The sequence below is a fragment of the Labrus bergylta genome, chromosome 20, assembly GCF_963930695.1.
Source record: "Labrus bergylta chromosome 20, fLabBer1.1, whole genome shotgun sequence".
Classification (NCBI taxonomy): domain Eukaryota; kingdom Metazoa; phylum Chordata; class Actinopteri; order Labriformes; family Labridae; genus Labrus; species Labrus bergylta.
In genome coordinates, this window is record NC_089214.1 from 8,702,142 (window position 1) to 8,722,956 (window position 20,815).

The following is a 20,815-nucleotide window of genomic DNA, read 5'->3' on the forward strand; positions in this document are numbered from 1 at the left end:
AAGTTTAAAATTCTGCCAATTAACTACTTTATAAAACTAAAACGTTGTGTTGCACCCTGAATACTCTACTGTATTTAAATTAAACAATAACAATGAATTACATGCATCCATTACTCTACAGTGGAAAAAGGCAGTAATGCCCCTCCACGCCGCCAGGTGGCGCGCTGTATCCTCCCACCCGCTGCTAATGTTTGCATTGTAAAGGAGAGGAAGACATTTTAGTTTTCTGAACGAAAGCTAGTTCTTCTAATGCAGCGAGTTTAAGTTTACTGTTTCGTCTTTAAGACAATTTGCATGTGCGTTTCAACTAGTTTTTACTTCCGGTAAATAGCCAACTGGTGTGCAAAGTTAAAAAATACACATTTCCGACTGTAAGTTTTAGCCTCCCTGGTGCATTAGCTCATTGGTCGCTCAGCTGCAGGATCCTGCAGGATGGAGGCCGGGATGTCTGACTTCAGGATCACGGTGAGGTCTCATTTCTGCATAAAACCTTTCTTGAAACATGTTTACAAGAGATATGCCTTAAATACAGAACATTTGGATTGTAAAATAAGTGTTTCTGTCTTTATTTATACAAGTTAATTCCTGCTATAACAACGTTTTTAACATGTTTGTTACTTACCACATGTTTTTAAACAATAGAGTACCTTTTGACTTGTTGTCTTTAAGAGCCTTTAAGTAACCTCCTCCCTCTAAAAAAAAAACACGATTTCACTATTAAAAGTGAACTGAAAATAAAGAAAATAACCACAAATTAAATGGAAATGGAGAAAACACAAATTTACAGTCTCAAACCTGCACAAATAACCCCAAACATTATAAGCAAAGAACACCTACAAGTTTGTAGTTCACATGATTTCTTTCTGATATTCAAAGATGAAACTTTGTTTTGGTGACAGCAAATCAGCTCCACAAAGATTGAGCCATGAAATGTAAGTTCTTAAAGGCCCCCTGACAATAACTTGTTCCTATCAATTAAGGATTGATTTTACAGTAAATATGATTTATTGTTCTTGCATATCTTTTTAGTTTATATACAAAGAGGCTACAAGGTTAATAAGACAAAAAGAGTCACTCTCAGGAGTCAAGTTTTTGATACTTTTTTATACCACATGTTTTAAAACAATACCACCTCTGTCGTTATTTTAACTACAGTCGGTCTTCAGTCGTGTTTTTAACTGAAACCTGTCGCGAGTAAAAGAGAGACAGCAGCTGTGATCTATTCAAATTCACAGGTCGGCAAACACTGGCGATTCTCAGTATTTGAAAGGCGTCTTAAAAGATGCGGAACTCTCTAAAAACCCTGTTAACTTTGAGACGAAGAGCTTAAACAACGGTGGTGTTTAACGTTTTGAACTCTTGTAAAATGTCCCGTCGAATGGAGTGAATCTCGTGTCTGAAACATGAAGCTGTTGTTTTCTCATGTCAGATGTCTTCTGAACGCCTGGCGTTTGGAGGGGGACCCGCGGGGAAAGCAACGTCTTCCTCTGTCGTGTCAGGAAACACAAACTGGGACAGTGCACCTGGCATGGACGGGATAACCGTGGTGAGAATTGACGACACACACATTGCAGAGGAGCAGTCTCATGTCGGGACAAAGGTTCGAGAGGGTGCGACAACGTACTACGAGATGGAGTACTCGATGCCAGCGGATGAGGAGGTTGGGGAGGAGGAGGAAGATGTTTATGTGATTGAGTATTCAAATCCTGAAGAGGAAGGACAAAGCTACCAGTTCACGATGTCGGTAGACAGATCACTTCCTTCTAAAAAGCCGATAATTAAACATCCTATGGTCAGAGAGAGCGCCAGAGCTCCTGTGCCTGTACCTGTGGCTCCTGTAGTCCTACCTGCAGCAAGAGCACGTTCACCTGCAAAACCCAAATCCAACAGACCACAGAGGCCAAGACAGGAGCCGAGGAAGAGGAGGATGATAGAAGAAGACAATAAAACCAAAGAGGAGTTTGTGAGTAATAAGTGTGTGCTGGAGCTTGGAGAGGACATTAGTGATGTGATGAAAAGGAATGACGGGAAAGCACTTGTGTGCTCGCTGTGTCCACCGCCTGGCAAGAGCTTTAAGAGAGCGTCGGGTTTGGCTATTCATTTAAAACAAATGCACCACATGGAGGGGAAGAAGACTTTCTTCTGCACGGGGTGCCAGCAACCCGTCCGCACTCAGATCGAACTGGACGCTCACACAAAACGACACGCCAACCATGACGCCGTCTTCATTTGCGCCGTCTGCTCGGCAGAGACGGAAAACAAATCGGAGACAGAGGAGAAGGGCTTTAAAGGGTCCAGGTGGGGTCTGAAGAGGCACATGGAGAAGAAGCATCCGGGCGTCATCCCACGCTGCAACGTCTGTTTCAGAAACTTCAAGTCGCTCGTGTCGTACCTGGCCGACCAGTTCAGGCACGTCGGCAAAACGCCATACCACTGCGCCAAGTGTCAGATCTATGAAATCACGGAGAGGGGACTGAGCGTTCACGTCAAAAACCACGACAAGCCGAAGAAGAGGAAACCACCAGGGCCCGTTGAAAACCAGATGCAGACGCTTCCAGTCCCGCCGGTTGTGGATAACTCCGCCACAGACGACTCTGACTTCTGACACTTTTTGTCAGAGATTTTAGACTCAAGCAACTCAGCGACCTCCTCTTTGTCGGACGGATGTCTGACATGTATCCATTCACAACTTTGAACTTTGGACTTGTTTTTTTTTTTTTTAAATACACATTTTGAACTATACATGTCCTTAAAACTTGCCTCAAGTAATTCATAAATGGTGCCATGTTGGTGGAGTGTTCTACCTTATTATATATATTACTATAAGAGGTCTCAACCTGCAGATTGGGAACCATGAAAGGTGTGTGTGTGTGTGTGTGGCCTTATGTCCTTTGTCTTTAGTTTTGTTCATTGATCATCGTTAATATGTTGTAAAAGGAAGCACGATGACACTTTTTTTTACTGACGCTTTAACCCAACGTGGATTTAAACACCAATGGTAGAAACAAACACTATGAAAATAATGACAACATTTTCACCTGTTTATGAATCCTGTCAAAAAGTTTTACTTTGGAGAGGAAGTACGACGAAGACCTATATGGACAAAATGTTAAAAATGTATAAAAGGGTGTTTAAAGTCACTAAAAGATGAACCAGGTTTGGTGTATGAACAGTAAACGAAGGGCAACAATCTGTTTTAGGAAATATTAACAAGTGAATCAGTTTTGTCAGTTGTTGGTTCAAAATGTCTTTTTATTCTTTTCTGTGAGAGTTTGTCTCTGCAACATAAACTTGTTTTTTTTTTTTTACTATTTTGAAATTAAAGGGATTCACCACTCATTTATTTTTAGCATTGTGACTTTTTTAAAATACTTCAGTATCAAAAACGGGTCATTTTGTGAATACGAGATTAAAGACGTACATTGAGTAGATTGAATTTATACATTTACGAGAAGTCATAAGAGAATAAAGTTGCAAATTTACAAGTATAAAGTCATGAATTTACGTGATTAAAATCAAGGTTGTACAAAAACGTACAAGGTTAATGTCCTACATTTTCAAGAATAAATCTTATTTTAGACTAATTAAAGATGTGTGACAAGCTAAAAGTATTTACATGAGATTTTATTGACGTTGAACATTTTCTCTTTGCTTTTAACCCTCAGAGACTTTTAATTTTTGACTCATTAGATGCTCGGTTCTGTTTTTCTTATTTCTGTAGTTCTGGAGAAATGTGGCACTAGAATTTATTGGGTATTATTATTATTTCGAGTATTGGGCTCTAAAAAGTGTTAAATGAGAGTCATGACGCATTTATTCGCTGATTATCCTTTTTATTACTTTTAATAGAAAGACCAACTCTCACTGCAGGTACAAAAACAGAGAGCTGGTGTAGCAGCAGGGCTGAATACGTCTGACAGGATCAGAGAGAAGAGGAAGAGGAGAGAGAGAGAGAGAAGAAGAAAGCTATTCCCCTGTTCATAATTACAGAAAAAATCTTTTACATTCCTTTATCCCAGAGCTGTACATCCAAAATTGAGGCAAAAAAAAAAAGAAATCAACATTTATATATTTCATATTCATATAAAACAAAGAAAATCTCTAACTTAAGTCTCAGAGCAGTTATCCCTTTGTGTTGATGCACGTTCAGGTGAGGAAGCTGTTTTGAATCGTTCACACACAGAGAGTTGACGGGATGAAGTTCTGTTTCAGTGCTCGCTGATTGTCTTCAGTCCGCTCGTCGATAAAGTTGAAACCCCCAAAAGCTGAGAGGAGGCACACAGGTACAGGAGGACAGCTGAATACAGACAGAGCTAATCAGATTCAAATATCCATTAGGAGCCATGTTGGAGGTCACATCTGCCAGCTCATCCAAAACCACTCAAATAATTAAATTAAACTTTACAGATCATTTTACAGGTGCGTTATTTTCTAATAAACTGCAGAGTGTAAATCTGCTTTCTTCTGTTTGTAGGTCATACAGTAAACGAACACAGGCTAAAGATACTCACATACAAGTTAGTTCTGAATTCTAAATGAAGGCTTAGTAGAGTTGGAAAGTTAGTTTGATTTGTGTACTAATGGCTATATGTGTAGTTTCGTACAGCACTATGAGATGATAAAAAGGAGCGATACGTGTTGAATAAATACAGTTTCATAAGAAGTTAATGACCGTACTTTTTCCTGTCAGCTGGAGCTACTTTTCAAAACAAGAGTTTCCTTTAAATAACAACAAACGTAACCCAGCTGATTCTAACGTTTTCAGAGTGTTTTATCGGAAACATTTCCCCTTCCAAGATTTTTAATATCCTTTAAGCAAAATCATTGTATTGTAAATAATTGCATGATCAAAATTAAAATGCACATTAAGTGGACAAATGTTTCTATTATTGAGACCACCGCGATTTTGATAACTTGTGTTTGTGAATTTGTTTTTTGTTGTAAACGATGAGATGTTATGTTTTTCCATCTGTGTAACTTGGATGCTGCACATTGGACCTCACCGACACTTCAAACCAGGTTCAGTGAAGGTTAGATAATAATCATAAAAAAAGGACATTTAGGGGGGAAATACTTCTGTACTTTTACTTTAAAATCAAGACTAAAGACAGTAAGTTATCCCCAGTCATTTACAATAAGTCTCTGTTCATAGTCCAATCTGTGTTTGGGTGAGCTTTAATGTCTCCTCTGATGATCCTCCAACATGGCGTCAACACTTTACACGTTTAAGAGCCTGAATGCAGCTGGAATGTTTAAACATTGTTTTTTTCTGCTACACATTTGAGTTTCTTTTAAAGGGTTTTGCTGACAGAAGACGTTTTGTGACCAACATGAACACATTACAGATGGTTGAGTGAGAAGAAGACGTTTCCGGAAGACAAAACGAGTGACTGAAAGAGCGTGGACGACTACATTTGGAATAAAACTCTTCTGATAAATGCTCTCCTCCCATCACTCACGCCTGTGTGCTTATTCATCCCTCTCCACAGCTCCACATAGAAAAATGCATTGTCTTGATTCATAGAAACCTGAGTTTGTTTTTTTTTTTGCTCGTACATTTCCGTTTATATATTTACAGGTCAGCTCCAGTCTGCTGCTCACGCAGAGACCATCATTCGGCTCGTACAGAGGAAGGTCAGAGGCTGATGTTTTTTAAAAACGAGACTGTTTGTGTGTGAAGGAAGATCTTTTTTCAACTCCTTTTTTCTTTCTTAGAAAAGTCCAACAGTTTGTCCCCAAGCAGTCTGTTAGGTCATATTTGTAAAAATACAGATTCCTAAGAGACAACGAAGGATGTGTGACTCCTCAACGGGAGAGATAAATGCCTTCAGGAAAACGAGCCCCTCAGTAGATTTTTCATGGAAGTTAAGTGACAAGTCTTAAAGCTGCACAAGGAAGGAAATGAAAATGCAAACATATTCTAAGCTTCTGAAGATGTATTTAAAGTACTTTTTGAAAATGTATTTTCTGTTACTTCACCTCCTCTACATTCATCAGGAGATTATCAGAATATATCTGTGGGGCTGTTTTGCATGATGAGCACATGAACTTTTGGTACTTTATTTAGATGATTGATTTGACTTTGGTATGGGTAATTGCACATGAAATGACACAATTAACAGTAGAATATCTAAATCTTCTACGTGCTGTTCAGTGTTCGTATTTGTTTGTATTTATCTTAGTACATTTTAGGCTTCTTTTACACTCTCGTATCATTTTTAATTGTCTTAGCTTCTTAGAAATCTTTCGGTTTGTTGATTGTATGCAGGACTTCCTCCAGAGTGTTTCTACACTCATGTGAAACTGTTGGCTTACTTTAATTCTATTAATTCCTGTTTTATGCAATAATTATTTTCAGCTCACATGTTAAATGCTCTTTGGGGAACTGAAGGTAAAATGAACAGATTAGAAGTAAAACAATATTTACAGACTAAAATGTGTCCAGAAGATGATTCACTCGTTTCTTTCTCAGTCAGATCTTTAAATAAAAATAATAAAAATAAAAATAAGTATGCATACTTTCTTACAAGTAAAAGACCAGCATATAAAAGTCATCTTCTTTGTTTAATTATTATTCCAAAAAAAAACTGAATATGGCTGCCTCTGACAGCCCTTTCTTCGCATTGTTTTGTGCTTTAAATGTTGAAAGGTTAGCTCTCTTATCACCACCAGAGGGCGCCACACATTGCAAAGTTGACTTTCGCGGTGTCTAATCTCTAGCTACAGTACTTATTCCAGTTTTCTGACCTGAAGAAAAGTGCTAACTTGAAAACCTGCATTTTGACATTTACATGAAACATTTGTGTATAATGACGAGGAAGTAACGCAGCTAAAAGTCGTGTTAAATCGAGTGATATTCTATATTCTTCTTGGTGTCAACAAATCCCTTTAAAAAGACCGAACCATTATCCTATTTTTTCTAACCTATGTGGTCGTTTTTTGTCTCCCTCCATTTGTCTTCTATCGTCTCATAGGTTGACTTCTTGTATTGAAATGTGACCAATTTAAAAACAAAGGAAAGAAAAAACCTAAAGTATCTTTTCCCTGATAAGAAACATAAACTTAAAGAGATCATGAATATCAGGCTTTATATATATAAGATAATTCATTCAAATTGAGCACCTAATGAGGATTAATCTGCACCTGAAAATAGTCCCTTTCTCTTTGTTCATTTGATAAAAACTATCCTCTCTAATAACTCTGTTATATACTGGTTTGGTGTTTCAGCTGATTTCAGTGGGATCTGACGTGTTTCCAGTTGAGAGAAACAGTTATTATGGGTTTTTTTTTTTCACAGGACGTCGACAAAAAGATAATTACAAATAGCTGACTCCTGTCTTGTACGTTTATCTACAACCTGAGGGGAGGAAGCTTCGTTTCATTCCCTAAATTCAGTTGAGTTTCTGAAACACACTGCTTGATTTATCAGCAAACTGTTGGACTTTGAGAATGAAGTCATCTTCAGGCTGAGATGGACAAATTGCTTTTTCGTTCTTTTGCAGATTCAAGGTAAAATGCTGAATACAGGAGGTGTTAGATATAGAAAAACTCAGGCTCCTGAGACTTTTCTTCACCATGAAAAACATCGAGTCTGAGCTGTAAGGTGAGTAAATGCTTTGTAATCTTTCCGCAGTCTTGTTTTTATCTCTGCAGGTAAATCTTTGAGCCCCCGTTGATTCTCGCCTTCTGTCCTTCTCAGTAGACACCGTCATCTCAGAGGCTACTTGAGGTTTAAATACAGGATCTACAGCTACGCAGAACCATGACGACAGCAGAATAACGATGATCCTAGCTCTTTAAATGCATACATTAGATAACCGTGTTCCTATGTTCACACTGGCCCCGTTTGGAGTGAATAAATACAGTACTTTCTTTTTCCTGACGCGCTGATTGTCCAAAGCAAAGATGAGACCTAAACGACAGGTCTTCAACCACGAGATCCAATCAGAGGAGTCCGTTAAGGTGCAGGACCAGACAGGGAGCAGGGGCGGAGGTGGTCTCTGTGTTCCTATTTGGCGTAAGCGGTTCCTGGGTTCATCAGTAGTCTGTCCCACCGGACGGGAGAGGAGAGGAGGAGGAGTGGGGTCAGGAGGTGGTCAGGTCGAGGTCAAGAGTTAAGACGAGGAGGTAAGGGAGGCAGGGTTCAAAAGTCACAGAGCGGTGGAGGTGATCTTTTTCATCCCCCTGCGCTGGGCGAGTGTGGAGCAGCCGACCGGCTCCAGGACTGGAGGGACGTTTCTGTTGAGGGCCGAGTAGGTGGCCGCCATCGCCCCCTGCAGGGAAGACACACACACGCAGTCAAAATACTGAACAATATCAGAGAGACCATTTTCTTATCTTTACATAAAACCAGTTGCATTTCTCATTTTTTACAAGTCTGAGAAGAAATAATTCCAGTTGAAAGAGAGAAGACTTTATGGTTTCTAGATCTGATGTGTATCTGCAGTTGTTGTTTTTTTTTTTTTTTATGAAATCCTTCTTTGGAAGTTTTGCCACTTTTGCACGCTTTCATTATGAACAAACGTGGAACCTGCAGGAGAATCTAATCCTGGTAAACTGGCTCAGAGTAAACAGTAAACAGATACAAAGTGTGACAGTGAGAACAACATGGGACATGAAGCGCAGATAAAGTTCAGTATGGAGTTCAGACCTTGACCTTGACGAGGTTCGGCTCGTCGTGTCGGTTGAGGGTGTATTTGGGCAGCTGGTCTCTGTGCGTCACCCAGGGGTGTCTCAGGACCTGACCCGCCGTCAGCCGCCGGTGAGGGTCCACATGCAGCATCTTGGACACCAGATCCTAAGGGGATTAGATGTCACATGTAAGATCATATTTACAGCTAAGTCAATGGAATTCCAGAGAGCACTTCATCATAAAACAGCGGTGGAAGACATTTAGCGATGTAAAAGTACAATTAAAGCATGAAAATGTTTAACTGCAAATAAAGATGAGGAATTTAACACCTTACCTGAGTAAAGAGTCGACTACATTTAGTCAAAGTATGAAAAGTAAAACTACTCACAGGGCAGCTGTCATTTTCTGACTGTAGTGTGTGACGCTGCTGCATTCACGCTTCAATATGTTCAATACACTTTTTAGTTAGTTTACTCCACAATATGCTATTTGAAAATGCTTTTCTATCAGATTATAACATATTTGTTGCGTCACTGCCCTGTGTGAACAATATTTTCTCTAAAGGTTCCTCTTCTCATGAGGAAAAATCCTCAAAAAAATATCGAAAGCTGTCAGACAACTTCAGTGGGTGCGGAGAAAAAGCTACAATATCTGAACCTTTGCTGTAGAAGTATAGAGTTCATTAAATACTTGTGCAGCTTTCAAATGGAACAGGTTTTTTTAAATTGTGTTGGGAATTTGTGGGCAGGAAAGGCTTGACCAAAAAAATCCCTTGTTCTCTTTCTGGCTTTCTATATGGAAATGCTGACATTACATTATTCCTTCATGTTTAACCGTGAGACGAAGGAGACAATCCAAGTGAACCCTCCCCCATAGCTCCTTTTGGTCCCGTCGTTACTTTAAGCAAACTACAAGTGGACTCTGCTATTTCTGAAAACGTTATCATCAAACACATCACAACTCGTGAACTTTCAGAAAAACTTGACTTGTCACGATGTCATGAATAAGAGGGAGGCGTTCATTGTGTCTCTTCTCTTAAACACGGTCAACATGAATTCATTTGAAGACATCAGTGACTTCAGTAAATCTTCTTGAATTTCTAATCAAGTACAGAAACTAAGTCGAGCTATATTTTAGCCCTTTATATACAGAAATAAACATCTCTGTCATTTGCTAACAACGAGATAAAGTTAAGTTAAAAAGATCAATTAATTTTTGCGCTCTTTTTTTTGTGTTTGACGTGTGTGTGTGTGTGTGTGTGTGTGTGTGTGTGTGTGTGTGTGTGTGTGTGTGTGTCCTCACCTTGGCCTCAGCAGACACAGAGTTCCAGTATCCTCCGGTGAGCGAAAACTTCCCGCTGCCGATTCGAGCCAGAATCTCCTCTGGAGTGTCCTCTGGACCGTTAGCGAAGGGAGTGAACCTGAGACAGAGTAAAAAGGTCATGTTTGGATTCCTGAGTTTTTTGTCTTACAATCTAAAAAGGTTTCTATGCTGCGTGTATCTCAGTCACACAGTCACAAAAAAACAAAGCTCTTATGAGATGTGTCTTTTCCACCCACCCTGTTAGCATGGTGTAGAGCAGGACTCCCAGACTCCAGATGTCACAGGCGGCATCATAACCCTGCTTCTTCAACACCTGCCAGAAGAAAAACACCGCTTTCATGTGTTTCACTGAACCTCTTTTAACATCTGCTCTGTTTTTCTGTCCTTTCTGGGTTTTATACTGCAGAAACACAAAGCTTCAACACTTCCTGAATGATGCACATTGAACATCTGAGGCACACATTCACACTCCACAGTTCTCCTCTTGTTTATACAAGAGGTATTTAAAGGTGTTTTATTAAAACACTCATAAATATGTAACGGAAAGAATTCAAAAGCATTCTGAAGGAGTCAAGTTAAGAAATAAAAACACCTGACTGCATCTCCGTGCACGAAACAACAGCACACAAAGAAACCGAAGTGAGATAACAGATGAAGAGATGGAGACGCTGTACCTCAGGGGCGACGAAGTTGGCGGTGTAACACGGCGTCATGAGCAGACCGTTCTCTGCTCTCAGCTGTTTGGCGAAACCAAAGTCGCAGATCCTGATGGACTCGGCGTTCCCGCTCTCGTCCACATAGAGGATGTTGCTCGGCTTCAGGTCTCTGTGCACCACCTGCAAACACAACAGAAAAGACATCCCTTATTTAACAAACACCACCTGATCTACTCAACGGCGTCCTAATTCACGTCTTTCCCTGCCTTTCTTTTAATCTAATCAAATTTGACAAATCCAGCTGGTATAAAAATTAAGATATTATTAATCGATTAATATCTTAACAAGGTGAAGACGTCTTCTTTAATTTCCAGACACGCATATCTTAACTTTAGAGCTGGATAAAACCCCCATCAATTGAAATTCACACTGAAGTATGGAAAAAAAAAACAGAGTGCTTCTTTGTGACCTGTACAAGAATTATTCATCAAACCTGCTTCAAGCGTCCCGTTGCTTTAATTTCCTGCATGTTTACTCGGTGTGCGAATCGCTGTGCACACACCATACAGGGTACGATATGGTGCCCGAGATAACAATAATATAACTGTAGACAATTCTGTGATTTATTACAAGTCCATCATATAAAGATACATTATGATGTTTGATTAACGGAAGAATACAAAGTGCAGGATTAATATATTTATTCACAGCAATTTCCTTGTTCCTAGTTAATTGTTAAGCACCAATACACCAAGCCAAATTCCTTGTATGTGTAAATGTACTTGGCAATAAACCCTGATTCTGATTCTGATTTAGTGACAGTTTGACCTCACATCACGTGTCATCCTTTCACTTCTTTTCACCCCTGACCGATACCATCTTACTGTCTTCTTCTTTTTTTATCCTGCTGTCCAACTTGTATTCACGCTTGAATTTCCCTCAGAATCAATAAAGTATCTATATCTACCCTCATTTATTTCACAATTGCCACCATGAGGAATCATGAAGTGGTGACACAGTCAGTGAATTTGCCAGAGAAGTCCATGTATAGCGATGTTTCTTAAATGTAAAACATTGATATAAATTTGTAATGAGATAATTGTATCACACAAGAAAGCTCAACTAAATATTGCTGTGTTGATATTTTGTTCCACCCTGAATATTTACGTGGTTTATTTCAGCATGGACCTCTATAAAAGAAACACTTGGCTCTTGGTGTTCAAATAGTCTTAGAATAAAGATCATTAAAACTAAGAGGGAGAGCAGGAGGATTGTTCTGTGTGGATTCACTTTCACAGTAGCAGTAGCAGTAACGTACCCCCTGGACGTGCAGGTACTCCAGCGTCTTGGTGATGGTGTAGAGAACAGCGCTGGCTTCTCTCTCAGAGAAAAACTTCTGCCGCAGGATTTTATCCAGCAGCTCTCCTCCTTTCATCAGCTCCGTCACCAGAAACACAGACCGGCCGTCATCGTACACCTACGTCACAAAACATCACAATAACAACAGTTTAGTCAATTGTTCTGCGGACTTATTTATTCCACCAGTGTGCTCACTCAATCTGAATTTCTCAACAAACAACAGCTTCAGGCCTGTTCATTCTGGACATTTGTTCCATGAGGGTTGATTAAACATGCAGTGTGAGGATTATGAGCCCAACAGGCACAAATGAGTCACACAGTTACAGTGAAACTACCTGAGAGATAATACAAACGGTCAGTTTGAAAAGGCTAAAAAAATCTAATTCAAGTTCCCATTACCGGCTCCTTTTCTGCTTCTTTGACAAATACCATTAGCTGAGTTTCCATCATAAGTATCCAGGACTTTGTGTTCATACAAAGACACAAACCTCCCACTGCTGCCAGCGTTTCGAGCAAGGTCTAAAGACATGAGGCTCCGGAAAACTAGTTTGCTGACGTGTGAATGAGTCTTCTGTTTTGTTTTCAGAAATGTTAAGGAGGACGGTTAAACCCACATCATGAAGTGGCAGGGTGATGTGTAATCAGCAGCTCGGAACAGATAAGGACGTCAAGCTTGAACACATTTTGTGGCACTGACTAAAGCGGGCAACACCCTACAAGATCATCGGCCGATTTCTGTCGCAATTTCCCCCTCCCGACAAAAGTCAGCCAAGGCCCGATTATCTGATGGTTCCAAAGATTATCTTACCAGACGTTGCTGTGGTGTGAGGAGTGTTAGGAGTGATTCTCCAAGCTGTTTGGAGGACTATCGCTGCAGCCCCAATTTGAAATCGCAACATTATACATCTTCAATATTTACGGAAATCAGAAATCACTAATCTTGCTGTGTTGGGAGAACACAGAGGACAGTCGAGCAACACTCTGTGGATTGTCAAAAATAGCCAATCAGGAAGCAAGCTGTCTGAAGCAGGAGGCACAACAAAAACAGCCGTGGTGATGACAGTAAACACGATGCACGAAGTTAAATAGATGTCAGAAATGGAGGACCAACTTGTTGATTTGAGGCACCAACACACGTGCTTAAACATTAAGAGAACTATAACTATAAAAAGTATAATCATAAGCATCAGATTTAAAGAGACGCTGTCATAAATTGGGACTTTTCAGCAGAAAATAACACACTGATTTGGACGGGGTAATAGCAGCATGTGCATCAGGAACTACAGCGCACTGGATAGATGCAAGGGTGTTAGTTGTTGCATCTCTGCAAAATTGAAATGGTGCCTGTGGTACAGCAGGACAAAGTATGACAAAACATCAAAATAATCCTCAAAATGTGGAGATTGACGTTAACTCTGTTTATTGAATTCCTGGAGATTAAAGATGAAAAAGAAAAGAGAAGTACTAAGAACTAATCAGCTCTACAACAGCACGTAAATAACATAAGGCACTTTATTTATAATCTTTGACAACAAGCTGAATCATCTCAAACAGCTTTTTTTTAAACAAAGGGAAGCGAACATGAGTGCAGATTCGATCATTCCTGGAAGTGATACAGGAGAGAGCATTTCACCCGGCAGCTCGGTGATATTTATAACTCTCATTAAAGTGAGTCACGCAAAATCTGACACCAAACTTAAACCGTTAACAAAACACAGGGAAATTATTTATTTACCCACCAGCTCCATGGACATAACATAACGGCCTTAATGATCTCTGAAATCATTTAAACTATCGAGTTTTTTCTCCTCTAATAGATAACGTTAAAGGACAAACTCCTCCAAATGAGATCACATAACTCACATCTTTGAGGGTGATGATGTTGGGATGTTGTCCGTATCTCAGCAGGATCTCCACCTCCTCCGTCGGGTCTCTCTTGGACTTATTGATGATCTGTAACAGAGACAGAATCAGGGACTGATTCACAAAGGGATTGTGTGGCTTTATCGCCGGCTACACCTGCGCGAATGAGACAAAAAGGAAAACCTCTCTAATTCACAAAACACAAAGGGTTAAATGCTCGGCAAATTTGCACCACAGATCAAACCGTGTCTCTGCTCACCAGTGCTGTTTGCACGTATTTAGAAAAGTGATTCTGCAGCCATTGGGGGGAGATGGCTCCTTGCTACACAAATGAACCTCAATGCAGAATTGTATGAATAATTTCCCCACTTAGTGTTTACAGGGAAAGAAAGCTGAAGTTGTATGTTGAGCTACCTTGACAGCGTACTCCATGCCGGTTCCTTTGTGTACGCCACGTTTACAGATCGAGTACGACCCGACGCCGATGTCCTCTTTGATCTCGTAGGCGTCTGAGAACTGGGATGTGCTTCTGTGCAGCTGCTACATGCAAAGACACACATGTCAACACAAACATTACTATACAAACTATAGATTGACAGATTAAGACAGTTCTGGATGCATCACATTGCTTTTTTTTAAGCTTGAAAGTGAACATTTATTTTTTTAACTATTCTGTGCTCACTTTATACCCCGTAGAAATGTCGAAAACGTGCTCACCAGGAGATGTCCTCATGTTTTCATATGCTTATATTTAAGATAAGATTCGTGACGACGCTCTGCCATCATTATGTCTTTTTAATTTATAGCATTTCTGCCACGGTTTAATATTGGCGTTCCAATCTTTGAATTCACATTGCATTTCGGCATTGCAGAATCATGACATGTAGAGAAACAGCAGGAGCTCCACATAAACACACCGCTCAGACATGCACGCGCACACACACAGCGCTGCTCTCCCCCACTGGCTCAGCATGATGCCTTCTTGCTCCTGTAATGCCTCTGTTACTACCTCTGATGGCGGTACAAAGTTTGGATCACTATGTCACCCAATTACATCTCCGTGAAATTCATAGTGAAAGCCGGACTCCACAGCCGTGTAAACATCGCTCCTTGAAACAGGAGTCTGAATAGGACTACACTATATTCATCCTCCTTAAATTCATTTTTTTTTTACAAAATGTCAAAGGAAAGGATGAGTCCAATCAAGTAATATGTACAAATGCTAAGGCTAAAATCAAAATATATTAAGAAATATGCATTTGCACGATGTACACCTTTCACTGTCTGTATGAAATTTTGAAATAAACGAAGAAAATTATCAAGTGACAAAATGTTTATTTTGAACTGTGCATGCAAGTGTGTGTGTGTGTGTGTGTGTGTGTGTGTTTGTACCTGTACAATAGCATTGGGTAGTGGTTGTATGTCCTCTTCTGTTATCGCCACAAAGCTGAATCCTCTGAACAGCTGATGGGCGTTGGCACTGGGAGGAACCCCCGGAGAGTCTGACACACGAACAGAACACATTTAGATCCAGAGCGCTCAGGAAAAATGTAGATTTTATTCAGAATGTACCAGGAGGAAGAGGGGGAGGAGGTGGTGACAGTCTGTACCTCTGGGTGTTTTAGCTGTGAACTCTGGATCAAAATAGAGAGTGTCGTCAGGTCGTCCTGCAGCCGGTTTGAAGGGAGGGGGGATCTCTCTGCGGAACAGTTTCTGCACAGAGGAGGAGGACATGTTAGAAGACCAAGACACAAAGTCAAGGATAGAAGAACTAAATGAATGTTAATATTTAGTTTAAAAGTGATAAAAAAAAATGGAGACACTGACATTCCAGTCGATGGTGCTGAAGAAGTGATGCCTCTTGATCTCCTCCACACCGTCTGGTCCGGCTCCTGCAAACAAAAAGGAGGAATTAGTGGGTTTGCTGGTCAAAACGTAAAAATTTATGCTTTAAAACAGCAGTCCACAAACACATGAGTGATGTCATGTTGGCTAAGTTCTTATCTTTTTTAAAGACACTACAAAACTAACTTGTTCCAGCTCAGAAAGTAGGATACAGTAAGAAGACTATTCATGCATAATACCGGTACTTGTTTTTCTCTTTGCATCATTTTAGACTAAATGGAATCTGTACATATCACTGAACTGCTACTCCTTTAACCTCTACTGTTTTTTTTGTACTGTTGTAACTGATTCTTCACAAAATTTGTTAAAAATAAGTTGTACCTAATCTGTTAGCAGGGTTGCGTTTGAAAAGGTTCCTGAGGAGACTCTGAGCTTCTGAACTTAAAAACTGAGGCATTCCCAACTTCGCCCTGCAAAAAAAAAAAGAAAAACACACATAAGAGTTAATTTAATATCAAAATCGAGCTTTTATTAAACCCACAAAATATCTGCATCCTATCCAAACTGAGAGAATCTGAAAGATTAGACGACAGCATGCTCCACACACACAGGAAGCACAATCAGCAGTCTGCTGAGCTGACTCAGCATTATTTGACAGACAGACACTGAGAGTGAAAGAGAGACCACACAGGAAACAGGACGGGTTAATATTTCTTGTAAACAGTTTTTTTTTTAAAAATTCATTCCAACATGATTCCTTCCCTCATTTCCTCCGACCTTATCCTTTCTCACCCTCTCCTTCCTCACTGTTAGAAACTGCCATCAAAAAAGCACTTGAGTCCATTTCTCTTATCTGTCCTCTGCTCTGACCATCCTTTAGTGCTGCACTTTATCTCCTCTCATAGAAAACCTTCACCTTCCCCCGAGCTGACTGAGGATGGAGGATGGGAGGAGAGTCTCTCTGTCTCCTCTTGGCAGAACATTTAGCTGTAATAACAGTTCTTAGGAGGTGATTGGACATGAGTGTAAAGACAGTATGAAGAGTCTCACTTGAGGATCATGGTCATCGTCTCTTTCCGGTCTTTGCCTTGAAACGGCAGCGTTCCCGTCAGCATCTCGAACTGAGAGAAAGAAAACAGTCATCATAAGTGCAACAGATAGAATATTTCTTGAAATGTTCTTATGCGAAAGCCTATCATTGTTACATTTACTGTGAAACATGTTCACATCTTTACATTACATATATATACGACCACAGCTCCTATAGCATTGATCCACAGCACAGCCCCATTAAGATGATTTATAGTATTTCTTCAGATTATTTTAGATTTAGTTTTAAGTAGGACTGCATGATAAATCACTTGATAAATCAATTAATAACTATCACAACTGCAATGTGTGTACATGCAAAAGTCACATCATGGGACGTGCCATGTCAAGCAGATGACCTGAGACACAGTCATGATGCAACTTTTTTAGTTCTTAATGCAAAACAAAAAATCCCCAGTTCTTTGTTTTCTGTTTTTTGCCTTTCTGCCTTTATTAAATACGAGCGCACCACTTAAATAGATCTTCACTGGGGGGCTTATCAGGCTGATATATATGTCTTCATAACGCATTATAATCACAGAAAGAAAATAAATTGCGATGTCAGTTTTTCCAATATTGTGCAGCTCTAAAGCAAACTGTGTTTAAACCGTCTGCTCTGAACACAAACAGCAGGAACAGCTTGGAAACATTCCCTCCCTTGAAGCTTGTTAACTAGCAGCGTTTTCTCACCATGAGTACCCCGTATGACCACCAGTCGGCGCTGTGCGTGTGTCCTCTTCTGTTCACCACCTCAGGAGCCATGTACTCCACCGTCCCACAGAAGGAGTATGCCTTATTCTCGTGGTCTATTGACTCCTTACTGAGGCCAAAGTCTGAACATAAACACACACACAGAAATCAGCAATAAAGGAGTTATGAGCCGCAGCTTGAGATGGGAACACACAGACAGTAATACATGCACACAAACACATAGTAGAAAAGGCAGGTGTAATATTACGCACCAGTCAGCTTGATGTGTCCTTCCTCATCGAGCAGGATGCTGAAAAGGATTAAATGTCTTCAGGCAAATATTCATAATGCACCATAACTGTGTGTGTGTCGGTGTGTGTGTGTGGACAATTGTGTACCTATCTAACAAAGGACCTTGTTCTGATACAAACTCACTAACGGGGGACTGCCAAGCAAACCAGGACATATTGGAAGTCATGCTTTTAAATCATGTCCAAAACCATCTGATGATTTTTTTTTACTGTAGCCATACTGAGACCAACAAGTCTCAAGATGTAATGTTAAATTGAAACAAATGGATATCAGTGAGAGCATTTCTTCTCAGTATGTTTTATTGCTTAAAATTGATCTCACACAAGACGTTCCAAAGACCTTCAAAATTGTTTCTTCCCAAAATATTAACCTGACCAATTTCTACAAGTACTTGATGTCGTAAATATTTTTCTGTACAGACGTGTTAATGCATTTAGGAAGATATTTTTGTTGACGTATGTTATGGCAACAAGTTGCATCCTGTTGATTGTGTAGGCTTGTGACATTTGAGTGTGTGTGTGTTCATACTTCTCTGGCTTGAGGTCTCTGTAAATGATGCCCAGGCTGTGAAGGTGATCAAGGGCGAGAGCAAGTTCTGCCAGGTAAAACTTCACGTCTTCCTCTGTGAACATCACCTACAACACACAAAAGGTTTATTCTTTTAAAGAATATCGAGAATTGTGGATTTTGGGGTGCAGATGGCTTAGGAGAGGGGGGGAGATGTGTTACCTCTTTGGAGAGACGAGTGAACAGATCTCCTCCTCTGAGGAAGTCCAGGATTAGGTAGAGCTTTCCCTCCGTCTGAAAGGCTGAAGGAAGGAGGAGGGAGACAGGGAGAGAAAGTTTGAAATGTTTAATAAAGTCTAAGACACTCACTGCTTGTTGAATACTTTCCGCTGGGAGATCTGTTGCCTGCTAAAAGAGGAATAATGCGCAATGATTGGCTCCTGTGTTGGTGACTCATCACATGAGGTCTGTTATTGGTTGACTCACCATAGTGCAGTTTGACTATGAAGGGATGGTTGACCTCCACCAGGATGTCTCTCTCCATCTTTGTCCTGACTCTGTCACGCACTGAAAACACACAGAGTGGAGAAACACATAAATCACCAGATAGAGCTCTTAGTGAACAGCCAAAATAAAACAGACTCCCTTATTTGGTCTCTGTTTTGGCCGGAGAGACTCTCAGATGGCAGCTGATGAGTAACAGCATATCAGGGAGAGAGAGGAAATAAATCACGAGCAAGCAATTTGAAAAAAAGGGAAATGGCCAGAATGAAAGAACTGTTCAGTGAGAGAGGAGAGAAAAAAGACGAAAAACAAAAGAGTTTGTTGTATTTTTTTCTCCAGCCGATGGAGTTTGAATAAAATTGACCTTTACTTCAAGAATTTGTTTCTTCCTCTCTTGGTACACCTCTTTAGCTCTTTGTAGCTCTGTTCACTCTCATGTTAAGGTGTGAAATTCCATTTTGGGTGATGACAACTGAGCAAACACACTCTGAATCATCTTGTGAAACAATTTCCTACCAGATAAATACATTTAACTTCATCATTAAAAATATATTTGTCTGACAAATCCTTGAGTTAAACTTTAAGGGAAGCTGAGATCATAACATAAAAAGAAAACCATCAATTAGTCTGTGACAGATGCATCGAGTAATTCATCGTAAATGGAATAAAGCAACAATCCCAAGCTTGTTTCTTAAAATATAAATCAAAACTGTATTTTGGTACAAACTTGAGCTGGGAGATATTGATGTCTGAAACTTAGGTTGTGGGTGCTGCCAGTACACAAAAACATCCTTAATGGACATAGGCTCTAAGAGTTTCTGGACATCAATCAATACAGGTGAGAGCAGGAGTACAGTCCATAAGTCAGTGCAGCAGTCTGGCTCACCGTTTTGTTTTTCTAAACAACTATTGAGAGTTATGGCTCAGAGGAAGAAGATATTTCAAGCTAAAAAAAACTAGTTTGTAGATTAAATCTTTTGTGTTTTTCGCCTTTTCGTTTGGATTTGTCTACAATAGAAATATATACATTTGATTCTTCAATATGAGGAACTTTGTGTTTCTTTTCCTTTCAGCTGCTTTCAGCTACCTTTCAATGTTGCTTTCTTCAGGACCTTCATGGCGTAAAGCTGACCCGCATCTGGACCTGTGATCTTCCTCACCAGAAACACCTGCAAACACACAATACAACAAAAAAAAAAACGATGGTGAAAAATTAAGTCAACTTTGTATGTAGTATGTGTGAAGAGTGTAATGAATTGTTGTATTGCTAATGGGTACTGACACTGCAGGGTATTAGTGTGGAAGTGTGTATTTTTCATCTTGATTTGGTAAATATATTTTGTACTCTTTAATTTTGTTTTCATGTGTTTGTGTCTTAGAGTTTGTTTGTTTGGGTTTGCATATTTTTCTAGGTCATAATTATGTAGATCAACACACACACACACACACACACACACACACACACACACACACACACTTATACAAAGCTCAAGCGTGTCAGTAATTGTTCATTCATAAAGAAGATGATACTGAGCGAATGTGTGAAGAGCCCTCAGTCGGCCGTATCCATAGCAACGGGCTCTCAAACACAGCCACGAGGGAAACATTTCAGGGATTTGAGTGGAAATGAAACCCACACTTGTGCACACACTCAAGCCTACTCAAAGAACTGAATAGTATTTAAAAAAAAACACACACACACACACACACACACACGCGCGTACCTTGCCGAAGGAGCCCTGTCCCAGGACTTTGCGGAGCTCGAACTGTCGTGGGTCAGCTTTCTCTGATCCCTCCTTCACGTGGTTCGTGATGTTGATCTCCTTGATTGGCACGTCATCCTGAAACACAAAAACAAAACACCCTAACTTAATTATCTCCGACATGAAAGAAGTTATAATTATAACACAATCTGTTTGCTAGGCAGCAGGATTAAGAAAAAACGGTGGGTCCATTTTTCATGAAACTTGGTGGAAGGACGTAGCATCGATTTTTAGCTGGATGCAAACACATAAAGCACTCGAAAAGTATTTCA

General features: G+C 40.0%; 2 protein-coding genes across 6 annotated transcripts in view; one reads left to right on the forward strand and one right to left on the reverse strand.

Annotated features, from left to right (window-relative positions):
* The first annotated feature begins 197 nt into the window (after positions 1–197).
* On the forward strand, positions 198–3,393 carry LOC109993139 (zinc finger protein 568). Its single transcript, XM_020645952.3, has 2 exons — positions 198–465; positions 1,430–3,393. The coding sequence occupies exons 1-2, from the start codon at positions 433–435 to the stop codon at positions 2,603–2,605; spliced, it is 1,209 nt and encodes a 402-aa protein (XP_020501608.1). The 5' UTR covers positions 198–432; the 3' UTR covers positions 2,606–3,393.
* A 3,189-nt stretch (positions 3,394–6,582) lies between these two features.
* rps6ka3b (ribosomal protein S6 kinase, polypeptide 3b) overlaps positions 6,583–20,815 on the reverse strand; it is a 50,426-nt gene continuing 36,193 nt past the window's right edge. For 4 of the 5 annotated variants that reach the window (XM_020645918.3, XM_065948607.1, XM_065948609.1 and 1 more), the window contains 20 exons: positions 20,505–20,621; positions 19,868–19,949; positions 18,763–18,843; positions 18,499–18,578; positions 18,298–18,404; positions 17,730–17,767; positions 17,458–17,600; positions 16,729–16,799; positions 16,060–16,148; positions 15,661–15,725; positions 15,444–15,546; positions 15,226–15,335; positions 14,248–14,373; positions 13,834–13,923; positions 11,930–12,088; positions 10,630–10,791; positions 10,192–10,268; positions 9,935–10,052; positions 8,651–8,797; positions 6,583–8,273 (listed from right to left, as the gene is read on the reverse strand). In XM_020645918.3, coding sequence (XP_020501574.1) covers positions 8,151–8,273; positions 8,651–8,797; positions 9,935–10,052; positions 10,192–10,268; positions 10,630–10,791; positions 11,930–12,088; positions 13,834–13,923; positions 14,248–14,373; positions 15,226–15,335; positions 15,444–15,546; positions 15,661–15,725; positions 16,060–16,148; positions 16,729–16,799; positions 17,458–17,600; positions 17,730–17,767; positions 18,298–18,404; positions 18,499–18,578; positions 18,763–18,843; positions 19,868–19,949; positions 20,505–20,621 — 2,088 coding nt within the window. In that variant the 3' untranslated portion in view covers positions 6,583–8,150. The remainder of the gene's footprint in view (positions 8,274–8,650; positions 8,798–9,934; positions 10,053–10,191; positions 10,269–10,629; positions 10,792–11,929; positions 12,089–13,833; positions 13,924–14,247; positions 14,374–15,225; positions 15,336–15,443; positions 15,547–15,660; positions 15,726–16,059; positions 16,149–16,728; positions 16,800–17,457; positions 17,601–17,729; positions 17,768–18,297; positions 18,405–18,498; positions 18,579–18,762; positions 18,844–19,867; positions 19,950–20,504; positions 20,622–20,815) is intronic. The other variant, XM_065948608.1, reaches the window with a different exon arrangement.